The 15059-nt window shown below is 44.5% G+C and overlaps 1 protein-coding gene across 1 annotated transcript; it reads left to right on the top strand.

The window, feature by feature from the left end:
• Positions 1 to 11439: 11439 nt before the first annotated feature.
• Positions 11440 to 13051, top strand: LOC131911825 (pre-mRNA-splicing factor 38A-like). Its single transcript, XM_059264216.1, has one exon. The coding sequence runs from the start codon at positions 11624 to 11626 to the stop codon at positions 12563 to 12565; it is 942 nt and encodes a 313-aa protein (XP_059120199.1). The 5' UTR covers positions 11440 to 11623; the 3' UTR covers positions 12566 to 13051.
• The last annotated feature ends 2008 nt before the right edge of the window (positions 13052 to 15059 follow it).

Raw genomic sequence — 15059 nt, 5'->3', positions numbered from 1 at the left:
GTTATGGAAATTTCCTTCTATGGTTTTGTTGAATACATTCTCTGTGCCTTTGTCCTGGGTATATTGACCTTCCTCTGATCCTATTGTTCTTAAATTTGGTCTTTCCACAGTGTCCCAGAATTTCAACAATTTTTGTTCCAGGATAATTTTTGATTTAATCTTTCTTTAATCATGTATCCATTTCTTCTATTGTGACTTCAATTCATGAGATTCTCTCTTCCATCTCTTGTATTCTGTTGGTGAATCTTGACTGTGGATTATGTTCAATTCCTAATTTTTCATTTCCACATCTTCCTCAGTTTGTGTTTCTATATTGATTCTCTTTCCACTTCATGTCTTGACATCTTTTATTCATTTCTTTCCACTGTTTATTTGTGTTTCCATACATTCCTTTAAGGGATTAATTCATTTCTACTTTAAGGACCTCTATCATATTCATGCAGACTATTTTTGATGTACTTCAGTTAGGTTGAAATATTCAGAGCCTGCTGTGGTAGGATTGCTAGGACAAGTGGAGACATCTTATCCTGGCTGTTGTTGATTCTGTGTTTACACTGGCATCTAGGCATCTGGGTTTGGAAAAAAATTGTAGTTCTTAGTGCTGATATCTTGTCTTTTCTCTGTTGGGTGGACATTTTGTTCCTTGGTTTCTGTTGCCTTCTCTGATTCATAGGAGATTGTGTTAGCTATGTGTTGCCACAGGAAATTCTTTTGGGACTCAATACATTTGGCCACAGGGAGTTTGAGGTAAAATGTGTTTGTACGCATTGGGAGCTGAAACTTAGCAACTGAGATGGACTTGAGGGAGGGGACATCTGAAGGGGTTCAAGGGTGTGAGGAGAGCACTATTTTTTAGTTAGTCACCCAGGAATGGGGGCAGTGAGTAGGGTGAGACCACAGCAGACCTGCTACAGTGCTGAGGATTGTACTGGAGGATTCAACTAGTAGGAATGGAGGGAGGGGTGAAGAACTGCAATAACGTTACTTACTTCCTGGTTTAAGTTGCCTGTGGGTTCCCAGGGAGTGCCCGCTGCATTTGGGGCCAGAAACAAAGCAATAGGTGGGCATAGGGGACATTAAGAAGGTAAGATTTGTGGGACCCCCTGGAGATGGGTGCAGGGGAGGAAGGGAGGCTGCAGCAGGTGTTCTAGTGCAGACCTGGGGATGAGGCTGAGGAGACAGGATGTGGAGGAGAAGAGGGAGAGGTGAAGATCTGCAGTGAGACTACCTGCTTCGATGTCTAGACCTTATCTGTGAACTTTTAGTTCCCCCAACATGTATGAATATGTATATACAACTGTCCAATGTACACAGATTTGAGACTCTTTTTCATCCTACATATTTACTATGGTCTCCCTCATCATCCACAAAAGGCTTCTGAGTGATGCCTCACTGAGTGACAGAGCACATGGGGACCTTCCCCCAAGTCATGCTACACAGCTTCCCAGGATTAGGAGAACACACCAGGTTGTCCAGGTAACATAAATAAACTGCTTCTTTAATTTTAAACTTGAGGGATCCTACAAAGCCCAGTAATTCCTTAGGTTCGAGAGAGAGACCAAGAGAGAGAGAGAGAGACACAGCAAGAGAGAGACAGAGGTGGAAAAAGAGAGAGAAAGAGAGAGAGAGAGAGAGAGAGAGAGAGAGAGAGAGAGAGAGAGAGAGAGAACATCTTTTCCTAGTGGGGGCTAAAAACACAAAAATATTGTCTGGAACAGAGAGAGTATTGGATGGAGACACTGAATCTGTAGAATTCTTTACTGATTGGAAGAGGCAAGTGAAATCATGGGTGTATCATGCCAGTGGAACACTGCAAAACACTAAAGAGAAAAGTCTACTGTTTGGGACTGGGGATGTACTAGACTTCAAGGCTAGACAGAAGGAGCCAAGATTAGCAGAATCTTTACACTGTACTCTTTTTGTATCCAGGCAGGGTCCCCTAGGATTCTGAAACTCCTGTTCATGGGCCAGTATCTCAGCTTTATTATTGGCTCTGAGAGCCCAGAGAGTCCCAGTGTTGGAAAAAACAGGGCCTGAAAATGTTTGTCAGGTGGATATACATGTCTCTAAATGTCGTCAAATATGAGCTCAGTGGGAACTTGACACTAGTGTAGGAACAGAATGGAAGAGGGATTAATAGGAAATGGGCACTTAAGGTAACTACACAAAAATAAACAGAAAAAATATGATGAAAATGATATCTAGAACAAGTGGACTTAACAGACACCTACATAAAATTCCATCCAAACACTAGAGTACACATTCTTTCCAGCAGCTCCTGGGAGTTTCTACAAAATAGGTCATATATTAGGATACGAAGCATATTTTGACAAATATAGAAAACTGAAATAATTTGTCCTATTTTATTACAATGGAATAAAATTTCCTACCCAGAGCAAAAGAAAGTATAGAATACACACAGTCTCATGGAGACTGAACAATAAACTTTTGAATAATGAATGTGTCATTGAAGAAGTAAAAAAGGACAGTTAAAATTATGAGAATGAGTGGTTGGGGATTTAGCTCAGTGGTAGAGTGCTTGCTAAAAGCCCTGGGTTAAATCCTCAGCTCTGAATAAAAGATTTTAAGAATGAAATGAAACTGAAAAGGAAACAAATGAAAAGCAAAAGACAGCAGACAAAATCCCAAGGGAGACATAGCAGTCCATGGGGTGGGCATCTGCAGGCCTAAGTGCCAGGGAATAAATTTCCAATGTCCAAGCCCTTCTCCATCTGTGGTTCCTCCAACTGTGGGATCCTCTGCACACACATGCTTAGAGATCCAGAATCTCCAGTGCAGCCTTCTACTTTCTGCTCCCCACTCCTTCACCCATGCTGGATCTGTGACAAGGGAGTTACCATGATTTGGGGTGAGGTTTGGGGTGAGGGTGACTGATATTCAGAATGACTTCAGAGTCCACGCTGTGCCTTCCAGAGGGGAGAGCAATAAAAAAGCAAAATGATAGGTGGCTTTATGAGCCTGATAAGCACAGGTTCTCTCACCTCTGTCTGGTCAGTGCAGGTCTCCTGTGACAATATCTTCCTCGGCCCCATAGAGCTCCCACCTACACCTTTTGGGTACAAATTCCTACCTGGATGAAGTTCACAACTGCTTTCTTTTGGGAAACACAGTGCATCCCACAGCAGCACAAACACAGGCTAAGGAGCTAGCTGAACCATTCTCAATCTGACCCCTTTGTGGTGGGGAAGGGCATGTGATCCTTGCACATGGGTCCTGTATCTCATATCCCACACATCAGATATGTACATTACAACTCATGACAGTAGAAAAATTACATTTATAAAGTAGCACTACAATCATTTTTGTTTTTTAAATCTTAACCAAAACTTCCCCTCCCTCCCCTCTTTCCTGTTCCTCCCCACCTACTCTACCCTCCACTCCATGCATTCCTCCACCTTTTCTCTTCAAACACCAGCTGGCATCCCATGGATTTCAGTCAGCCCTGGTATATCATACTGCAGTGAGACCGGGAATCCCCTCCTCCACCAAGCTTAGATGAAGCATTCCTGCAGGAGGAATGGGTCTAAAAAGCAGGCAACAGAGTCAGACACCCCCTGCTCTCACTGCTAGGATCCCACAGGATGACCAAGTCACACAACTGTAACATATATGTAGAGAGCCTAGGTCAGTCCCATGAAAGCTCTCTGCTTGTCGGCAACACAATAATTTTATGGTTGGGGGTCACCCCAACTGCCTTAAAGGGTCACAGCATTAGGAAGGGTGAGAACCACTGAGCTAACTGATCATGCCACTGGATTAATTTCCTGACTTTCTGAAAGATGTAGCCTGTGGGTTTCTGCTTCTCCTCCTGTGTGTTCAGTGTGAGACTCTGAAAGGGGAAGATGGGAACAGGGTCAGAGCTGCAAACCTTTGCAGAGTCAGAGACTGAGAGGGCAGGAGGCAATGGATCAGGGAGGGAGGAGCATATGAGTAATGACAGACAGCTGTGAGGGAGAATACCTCAACTAAAGCCCACAGGTGGTCCTGCAGCACACACAGGTCAGTGATGCCCAAGGACACTCAGCATCGAGGAGTAGAACAGTGTGAGGGACTCTGATGAATGCTGGGCCTGGAGGTCACATAGACAAGACAGATGGTCAGGAACAGAGGGACAAATGGGACATTTCCCTTCTCTATGTGTGGCTGTGGTTAGACTGTGGTTGCTGGTGCTGAGAACCCTTGGATAACAATGAAATTGTTAACACCTTTAACACATCATTAGGATCTTATGACTTATCACATTGGTCAGAGTATTACCCGGGTGCCCTCAAAAAGATTCTGAAAAGTTTCCTGTCCCAAAACAGAACTAGAGCTCTCCAGCCTCACAGTACAGTGCTGAAACGAGAGGCCCAGAGTCCCGTCAATGTGTCTGACCTTGGGCAAAGATGCAACTTGGCTTGTAAGGCAAAGAGTATGTGGTCTGGGCCTATAGCATAGTCTTCAGGCCCTTCCAGAAACTGAGCCAAGAGAGTACCAGGGCAGAGTGTGTGAGCAAACCTTGATGCCTCTTCTTCCTAGATATTTTACTGTGAACTCACAAATTCCTGCCTCATCCCCTGCCTAGTCAGAGACACTCTAAGGAAGCCATACTTCCCTCAGCCTGAGACCCTTACCTGTAGATTCCTGGGTTCTAATAGCCACTTGGCATTATAGTCAACAAGATCTAGTGCAATCATTCATGATTGCTCCTCTGTACAGTTTTGGTTCAGGTACCTGGACTCTGAACCACAGACAACTGTAAGAAGACACAGAGTTGTATCACATCCTCTTCTATCACACCGAGATCTGGCTCATCCACAGGGACATCAAGGTGACAGTGTCTTTCTTACACATGCTCCCTAGGATTACTTTAAAAGATAGGTGTGAACAGGGTGTAGTGGAACAAGTCTGATAATGCAGCACTCCTGTTGAGGCAGAAGAAATAGGAGACTCTCCAACTGAAGTCTGGAAATCCGGCAAGAATCTGTTCATACAACAAAATCCTGAGGATGTTCAGGCAATGAAGGGTTGCTGGGGCAATAGGTTCAGGAAGTCCATCCCTTCCTCAGCATCTCTGGGTGGGTGATGGATACTGGGGAGGAAAGAGACATTTCCTTTAGTCATGTTGCTGCTGGCAAACCACCTATACTCCTGTAAATAAACCGTCATCCAAATAGTTATTCTAATCAAACTGATTGGATGATCAATGATTATTTAAAAGACAATAAAGTAGAAGAGTGACCAGTTGACAGCAAAAAGGAGAAGATGAACAGTAAGGGTAATAGAGGAATGAAAAGGAACAAAAACCTCATTCACATGTTAGAAAATGTCATAATGAAACCCATTATTATGAATCATTAGTATATACTAAGAGAAAACTTAGAGAAAAAAAGAACTCCAACACAATAATGTCTTTTCAGATTATCTACATCAAGGCAACATTACTTTTGTAGACAGATGTTTTAAAAAGGGAGTATTATGAGACTTTTAATCATGCTGCAGGCCTCAGCATGCTCAGCTTTATTCCTCTGCCAGATGTAATACAAGGCTCTAGGAACCTCACTAGGAAGACAGTAATCCTTTTTACAATACCACATTCCTGGTGGACTTCTATCCAGTGCACATCAGAAACCACACATGATCCCATTCTCCAACAGAGAAGGGGTTCTTAGCATGTAACACCACATGCCTCCAAATCCAGATGTATGGCAACTGTAAAGAGAAGACTCCTTGCTTGAGTGTGTCTTGTCCTCTCCTTGGGTGCCTCTCTTTAACACTGTGCTGCATACATCTGTTCTTTCCAATGCCTTATCTGAAAGTGGACTGCTGGGAAGAGGAGACTCTTGGATATATTGAGCTCTGTGAAAACCACACATAGATCTCTTGGGATTCAGCTCTTCTGAGTCATTACTCAGGTTGAGGTTGACTTTGGGATTTCCATGCTGTTGTAAGCAACATCTGTTACCCTCACACCACACCCCAATAAACTCATTGGTCACCCAAGAAATGAAAAAATTGCCAGCTCTGCTTCAAATAAACTAAAACAATCAAAAAGAGGATAAATGTGTGCACAAATCTTCAGTTTTCACGTATTGGTCACAATCTAACCCCTTCTTGGGCTGGGCTTATCCACCCTCAGACTGAAAGGACACCATTCCACTAAATGTCATTTCAGAGACAGCTGCTCTTTGTGAATGAAATATGGCCCAAGTAGGGCCATATCTTCAAGTTTTATCTAAAGCTGTAACAGTGTCAGACATCAATGGTGGATTCAGTGAGCTTCATATTCTGAAAATCCATATGACAAGGTGTGTCATGTAGGCAGTAATTCACTGAGAACAGGGGGTTGAGCTTTTGAACTTGGAAAGATGTAGGCAAAATCCTCTGATGCATGTCTATGGCGCTGCTCTGGCCTTTTTCACATCAGTTGTCACAAAAGGTGCTTACCCACGTGGATCAGATGGGGGAAGAACTCTCAGAAACACCATGCTGATTTGAAACTTAGGTCTGTCAAATTCTACAGTGTCCAAACATGATGTTCTGTAAGGTGAGGTGCCAGGGAGATGGGAGCTTGTGGATATAACAAACCCAGAAGAGCCAGAAGGGCTTAGCTTGACACTTCCCTGCACCTTTGGTCGTGGAAAGAATCGGGGCTGTCTGTAGTATGAATCTTAAAAGTTCTTATTAATAAAATCAAACCCAAGGCCAGTTATTGGGGTCAGTGCTGGTAGATCAGAGAGACAGAACAAATCACAGCTATCTCACCTCGCCGGATCTTCAGCTGGTCTTGTCTCCTCAGACTGGAAGCCTCTGTGTCCTCATCCCAAAGGCTATCAGCTGAAATGTGCTTCTCGAAAGCCTGAATGATTAACCAGCCAAATGCTTAACCAGCCAAATGCTTCTAGTTTCTGGTCTCCACACCTTATATATCTTTCTGTTTTTGCCATCATTCCCTGGGATTAAAGACTCACTTCTGGGAATTAAAGGCGTGTGTCACCATGCCTGGCTCTTTCCAATGTGGCCTTGAACTCACAGAGATCCCAGATGGATTTCTCCCTCTGGAATGCTAGGATTAAAGGCGGTGAGTGCTACTATTTTCTGGCCTCTGTATCTAGTGGCTGTCTGTTCTCTGACCCCAGATAAATTTATTAGGGTGCACAATATTTTGGAGAATACAATACCACCACAGCTGTCTAAAGAGTGCATAGCATCCAAGGCAATCTGTAGCTAGAATTTTCCTGCCTGGCCCACAGTCAGGACAAATCTCTCTCACCTGCCTGTCCCACAGCCGCTCAGACCCGACCAAGTAAACACAGAGACTTATATTGCTTACAAACTGTATGGCCATGGCAAGCTTGTTGCTAACTGTTCTTATAGCTTAAATTAATCCATTTCTATAAATCTATACCTTGCCACATGGCTCCTGGATTACCGGCATCTTCACATGCTGTTTCTCATCATGTCGGCTGGCAGTGTCTCTCTGACTCAGCCTTCCACTTCCCAGCTTTATTTTCCTCCTTGTCCCGCCTATACTTCCTGCCTAGCCAATGGCCAATCAGTGTTTTATTTATTGACAAATCAGCAACACATTTGCCATAGAGAACATCCCATAGCAGCAATCCCAGTCTGAGACAGAGAAGAGTTAGCATATTCCTCATGTCCATCATCCATCTGGAATGCTAGGATTAAAGGCGATGAGTGCTACTATTTTCTGGCCTCTGTATCTAGTGGCTGTCTATTCTCTGACCCCAGATAAATTTATTAGGGTGCACAATATTTTGGAGAATACAATACCACCACAGCTGTCTAAAGAGTGCATAGCATCCAAGGCAATCCCAGTCTGAGACAGAGAAGAGTTAGCAGATTCCTCATGTCCATCATCCACCCTCACTCAAATCAGAACTTGCACAGCCCAGGTTTATTAGGGTCATTAGATGAAAATGATGATTTTGCATGTTCTACCCTGGACACCATGGAGTAGACAGGATACAGCACAGCCTGAATGAGGTGCTGGGAGAGGGGAGAGCAATTCCTCTGAGTGCAGGAGGATGGCTGCCTGATACTTCCACTGCAGTCTGAAGGCATTATGGAGCTCCTTTTGCAAACACCCCTGTGTGTGCTTAGGGGGCTCACAGGACACTTTAGAATTTCAATAGCCATATTATTTTTGAGGAGCTTCATTATAAAATGATCCATACATGATCAAATCCAGCCATTTATATGAATACCTTTGTCGTTTTGAGCAAATGTATGAGACATTGTAACCATGTCCAATTGAAGTGTGAGGATGTTTCTGTCACTCAAAACAGTTCCTTCTCACTCCTTTATACTGGCTATTGCCCTGAACCATGTTTCCTGGCAACCCCCTAGTTGCTTTCTGGTTCTGGGGTAAGAAAAGGACCACAAATCTCTGTGTATGCTATCACAGAAATGGAATTATTTGCCTGTGCCACAAGTGTGCTTGACATGTCACGTCGCCTGTGTCTCGAAGACTCTTCCACTGTGACATCAGGTAGTGTGGGAAGAATCAGATGCCCATTCTCATCTCCATCTTCCCTGAAACTGTCTGCACAGTGAGTGCCCTCTCACCCTGTCCTGACCTGCTGACTCTCTGTTCACCTTGTGAACTCCACCAGTGTGAGGATAAGAAGGCACGGGAAAGTGCCTTGTTCCTGGGAACTGCTGAGGTTCTCAACGGACACAATTCATGCACCTCTGCCTCACATAGGTTAACGTTCTCTTTGGCCACAAATTGTACCTAATGGTTCCCATTGTCTGTAAAATCATGTGAGGAGGTGGGATGGCTCCTCTGGCTGTCACTCTTCAGCATGGGGAAGTGGAACAGTTTCATACTGGCCACACAGTGAACACTACAATATTTTCAGGGTGCACACACTCATTGAGGATGTTGAAAATCTTCTGTTCTCTTACTGGAAGAATGAGCCAGTGCCTCCCTGCCTAGTTCTTGTCCAGTTGCTGTTAAACATGTCTGGATGTTGCAGCTCAAACCCTACTGTGGGATTAGAACTCAAGCTCCTTCCACACCAGCCTGTGCTCCCTCTTTCTGTACCCATCCCCATGTGAGCACAGTAACAAGTATCCAGGCAGAATAGCATGCTTTATGTTTTTATTTATTTATTTATTTATCTAATTTGAGAAAGGTTGCACTATATTATACTGATTGTCCTAAAGTTCACTTCACAACCAGCATGGCCTGAAACATCACACAGTCCTTCTACCTAGGCCTGAGATTAAAAGCATGTGCAACTACTCCCTGACCCAGGAAAACAGGTACCCAGTCCTTTCATTGCTGTTTTAAACCAATCAACCATCATCAGTGATGATTCCTGCAGTGCCCTTTTCAAACACCAGGGGGCAGGAGAGACATGAGGATTTTTAGCCAGTCTCTCTGGCTTGGTAGAGAGAAGAGCCCTTCCTAGGAGTAAAGATGAAATGTGACCCTTACTTCCAGGGGAGCCTGAAGGCATTACTGAGTTCCTGCTATAAACACACTTCTGTGGAGGTATGCATTTCTGAGGATGAACAGGACACTTCACCAAGGAGGTTTTATACTCTCAGTAGCCCTTACCATTGGAAAATTTGTTGTCAGTTAAATATTCTTTTAACATCATAACTTGGTAAATTTGCATAAGGGTAAGAGATAAGCAACAAGCCACTTCAAGGATGAGAATAATTATTTCATTGGAAAATTCAGCTTTTGATCCTTTATGTCTCTGGTCTCTGCTCCCTACAACCACTTGACTACTTTCTGATGGAACAGTTTGGAAATTCCACAGAATTTAAAAACATCAGAGCCCTGGTCCTCCTATCACAGAAAAGGAATCATTTGTATCTCATCCTACTACTAGGTACAAGCTATTCAAGCCTGTTGTCTCTTGTTTTACAGTGTCATTCCTTATATGCAGGCAACACATTTTACCCACTACCCAGTTCAGGACCACCTAAGTGATCTAATTGAACTACTACTCTCTATCAAGTCCTTGTGAACATCTCAAACACAGGTTTTTGAGAGCAGTATTTTCTTTTCAATGGGCTAAAGACATCAGCGAAGAACTGCTGAATCTTTTAACATATGCGTGTTTAACTTTTAATGCAAATGCCAAACTGTCTTCCATGACTGTCATTTTGCATCTCCTCCAGACAAATGTGAGGGTGCCAGTGTCTTCATATCTTTTCGACCACTTGGCATTATGGCTCCTGAGGCTGATTGTATTGAATGGGTGTGAAGGAGCATCTCATTGCAGATGTTTCAATGAAAATTGAGCCTCTGTTCACCGCTTCCACTTGCTCCTGTTCACTCCATAGTTCCTTCCATAGAAATGCATCTCAGCATCTTTATTTCACATATCTGCTATGGCCTTGGAAATTACCAGCAGAGGGTCTCTGAATGAAGGTACAGTGAATAACCAAGCACATGGGTTCCACCCCTCCCCCAGCTGTCTTAGTTATTGTTCTAGTGCTGTGAAGAGACACCATGACCAAGACATCTTGTAGTAGAAATCATTTAATTCGGAGCTTTCTTACAGTTTTCAAAGGATGAGTCCATGGCCACTATCCTGGTGGGCAGCATGGCAGCAGGCAGGCATGGTGCTGTGGGCTCTTGCTGCAGCTGAGAGATTGCACCCTGACCCACCAGCAGGAGCCAGAGAGTTAGACTGGGCCTGGCATGGGTTTTTGAACCCTTAAACCCCATCCCCATTGAAATACCTTCTCCAAAAAGACCATGCCTCCTAAAGAGTCCACCAACCGGGAACCAAACACTCAAATATATGAGTCTATAGGGGTCATTCACATTCTAACCAGCACACCAGCTGAGCTGTGAAAAAGTCTTCTATCAAGAAGAAGCAACAGGAAGCCCAGGATACATGGAGAAACTACTGAGAGTAGGGAGAACAGCTGCCATTAATGGCTGGGACAAGAGACTGGGCAGGAATGCATTGGAGCTGCTACAGTGTAACAGTAGGAAGTTTGAATTATTAGAGGAGGCTGGGAAAGGCATGGCTGTGTCATGCTAGGAAAAACACAAAAGAACTAAGGAGGGAGTGCCGGCCACTGAACAGGCTCTGGGTGCATGTGTGTGGAACATGGAAATCAGTGAGTCTGTGGAGAACTCCTGGCGGGCCTGGAGCCACACTCACCATGCTGCAGATTGCCTGGGCTGGCGGATTCCCCGCGCTTCCCACCACTTCCAGTCCAGGCACTGGGGAGCAGCTGCACAGTGCTGGCCCTTCGGAGCTAGACCCCTCCCGGGTCTGCCAGCCACACCGCGGAGCGCCAGCACAGGCACACCAGAGCTGGACTAGAAATCAGAGGAGAAAACTTTTAGCGCCACCAGCCGTGACCCCGCCCACAGCTTGGTTCCGATTGGCTTTCTCAACCGCCTCGCCACGCCCACCGAGGGCTCCTGATGTACTTCAGCCATCTCTGAGACCAGTCTCCTGTCGTCCTGGCAAAGGGTTCTGCGCTGCAATTTCCGGTTCCAAGCTGGTGGCCTTCAGGTCTTAGAAGGGTTTCCTCTGCCTCTGGACGTCTTTTTTTAAAACCTGAGTGTTAAGGTTTGTATTGAAGAAGCCAACGGAAATTGAATCGAAAGCATTCTAAGATGGCGAACCGTACGGTCAAGGATGCCCACAGCATCCATGGCACCAACCCTCAGTATCTGGTGGAGAAGATCATTCGCACGCGGATCTATGAATCAAAGTACTGGAAAGAAGAGTGCTTTGGACTTACGGCTGAACTTGTAGTCGACAAAGCCATGGAGTTAAAGTTTGTGGGTGGTGTCTACGGTGGAAACATAAAGCCAACTCCTTTTCTGTGTTTAACCTTGAAGATGCTTCAGATTCAACCTGAGAAGGATATCATTGTTGAGTTTATAAAAAATGAAGATTTCAAGTATGTCCGGATGTTGGGGGCACTTTACATGAGGCTGACAGGAACTGCAATGGATTGCTACAAGTACTTGGAGCCTTTGTACAATGACTATCGAAAAATCAAGAGCCAGAACCGGAATGGGGAGTTTGAACTGATGCACGTAGATGAGTTCATTGATGAACTTCTGCACAGTGAGAGAGTCTGTGATATCATTTTGCCCCGGCTGCAGAAACGCTATGTGCTGGAGGAAGGTGAACAACTGGAGGCCCGAGTTAGTGCTCTAGAAGAGGACATGGATGATGTGGAATCCAGTGAAGAGGAGGAAGAAGAAGATGAGAAGCTGGAAAGAGTCCCATCACCTGACCATCGACGACGAAGAAGCTACCGAGACCTGGACAAGCCACGGCGTTCTCCTGCACTGCGCTACAGGAGGAGTCGGAGTCGGTCTCCCAGGAGGCGAAGTAGATCCCCCAAAAGAAGAAGCCCTTCTCCACGCCGAGAAAGGCATAGGAGCAAGAGTCCACGACGCCATCGAAGCAGGTCCCGAGACAGACGACACAGATCCCGCTCTAAATCCCCAGGTCACCACCGTAGTCACAGACATAGGAGTCACTCCAAGTCTCCTGAAAGGTCTAAGAAAAGCCACAAGAAGAGCCGCAGAGGAAATGAGTAATGGATTCATTTTGACTTCTGTCCAGATGGCCTCCTGTGGATAGGAGAAGAATATGTTTAGTGAGAGGATCAAGATCTCCTCTTCAGGCAGCTATGCGTATTTGGGGTTTTTAAAACATCAAGTCGTTTGGTTGGTTTTTGTTTTGTTTTTATTTTAATATTACAGAGGTGGTGCTAAGTTTTGTATCTCTTTGAATTATAATCAACATCTTTGAAGGATGTTTTTGACCAAATCAACGTCAGGTTTTGACCTAACCAACTATGGTTATTCATACTTAAAAAGGGTCAAGAGGATCTGGGAATTGGGGAGATTCATGAGAATGAAGAGATATAGCCACGTGGTGATCCTTTTCTTATTTGTAATTAAACCAGACACAGTTGTCATTTTTCTTTAGTTTCTGCTTTCTCTATGAAATCCTGAGAGTTCTGTGGTTGATACTGCTGCGACCCAGCTAGTAAAGCGTAGTAATTCCTAACTTCTCATTAACTACTATGGTGGTATTTTCTTTGTACTGAAATGTGATTTTAATTGTATGTTAATAAATAAAGTTGCCCAGGTGTCAGAGCTATTAGAGTCATAGCAAGAGCGTGTCGGTGGTGGCGCACACCTTTAATCCCAGCACTTGGTAGACAGAGCTAGGTGGATCTCTGTATGTAAAAGGAGACAGCCAACACTGGAGACACACGCCTTTAATCTCAATACCATAGAGGACCTGGAGGGCTGTACATACAGGCAGTGATGACGCAGTCATGTGTTTGGGTTTACAACCAATGAGAAGGCAGAACAGAAAGATTATATAAGACAAACACAGAGGAAGTAGGTCCCTTTCAGAGAGCTCTTTTGACTGAAGAGGATCGCTGAAGCAGGAAGGTTGAGGCTCTTAGCTCTGACCTCTTGGCTTTCTTCTCTGAATCGGCTCTGTGTTTCTTATTTAATAAGATGGTTGGTTACATCTACATTTGGCGCCCAACGTGACAAGAATCCATTAAAAACCACTTAACTTGGCTTGACGGCAGGTCTGGTTTCCCGCCTGGGCGGCCGGCTCCCTAGCCCAGGCCCAGGTCGGCTTGGCCTCAGGCCAGACTGACAGTAGCCCCAAGCGGTTAGCTTAAAGCCAGTGCTACAAACAACTCAGGCCTGCCCTGCCGAACAGGGGCCCTGCCTGTAAAGCTACCGCACGTGGTTGGAGCTTAAGCCAGAGCCAAGCCTTGACTAGGCTCAAGCGGGAACACGTGGCTGGATTCAAGCTCTTAGGAAGAACTTGTTCTATGCTTTCTCTCTCTCTCTCTCTCTCTCTCTCTCTCTCTCTCTCTCTCTCTCTCTCTCTCTCCCTCCCTCCCTCTCCCTCTCCCTCTCCCTCTCCCTCCCTCTCTCTCCCCCTGTTCTCTCTCTCTCTGTCATGCATGAATATGTACACACAACTGTCCAATATACACAGATTTGAGACTCTTTTTTCATTCTACATATTTACTATGTGTAGCGAGCACATATCCCAGTTACGGGGGAGGAATAATCACTCTTGATTCAGACTTGGTATAACACTCATTTATTCACACAGTAAGATTACAAGCATTATTCATCCTGTCTTCCAAATGGAAGCAGGAGTACCTCTCCAGGTATACAGGTCCGGACTCACCACGTCTGTTCCTCTGGATCATGGGTCAGCCTTCCTCAGGTCAGCCACGTCTGCACTGGGCACAGGATCTCACGTCTCTGGCAGAGGAGAGTCGTCTCGCGCGAGGGCCTGATGAGCTCTGTTGGTCGGGTCTGAGGCTTCATCTTTTATATTCTTTCCTGGCTAGGTTTCTAGTCTTATCCCTACTTCCACACATAGCCTATAGCTTATCACTACTCCATTTGTGGTTTACTTACATCATTCTATTGCTTATCACTCCTGACCAGGGTTGTTCACCCTAGGCCTTACATGTGTTCCTTACATTCCATCCCCTGATGCCTGAAATGTCTTCAACATAAAAGGCATCACATGAGGTCACAGCCTGGGAATTTACAATATATTATCCTAATTTGTTAATCCTAGCATTCTTATCCTTCTCATTCTGGGTGGTTTATTTTTATGTTTTTTCTCTATATATGCATTATATAACTTCAACCAAGTGCTATAAGCTGCAAATTCTTTTAACACATCTATAACAAAATCTCTACACAATATTCTAGTACATATGCTTTGTAAATACATTGGTTCCCCTGTTTCCCACTGTGGGTCATTCAGGAAATCTTTATCAATGCTTATTATTGCTTCATCAGGATTATGTTTTAGCCATGTTCTATATGTTTCATATAGTCTGTGATTACCGCGGCCCACATATGCTGCAGCTAAAGCGGCGCTTATATGTAGGGCTGCATCCATGTTATTTCTGTGTATTTTATACATTCCATTCACCCTATATATACTAGATTGCATGGTTCCATAATATCTCATGTATCCATCTCCAATTAATCTCATATCATGTATACCTCTTTCTGTTGTCAAGTG

The sequence above is a fragment of the Peromyscus eremicus genome, chromosome 5 (genome assembly GCF_949786415.1).
Source record: "Peromyscus eremicus chromosome 5, PerEre_H2_v1, whole genome shotgun sequence".
Lineage (NCBI taxonomy): Eukaryota > Metazoa > Chordata > Mammalia > Rodentia > Cricetidae > Peromyscus > Peromyscus eremicus.
Note: the sequence above shows the minus strand (reverse complement) of the source record. Positions and strands in the feature narration are given on the sequence as shown.

What these genes read in the sequence shown, in the direction of transcription:
- LOC131911825 (XM_059264216.1), top strand. Translation starts at nt 11,624, where the DNA reads ATGGCGAACCGTACGGTCAAGGATGCCCACAGCATCCATGGCACCAAC.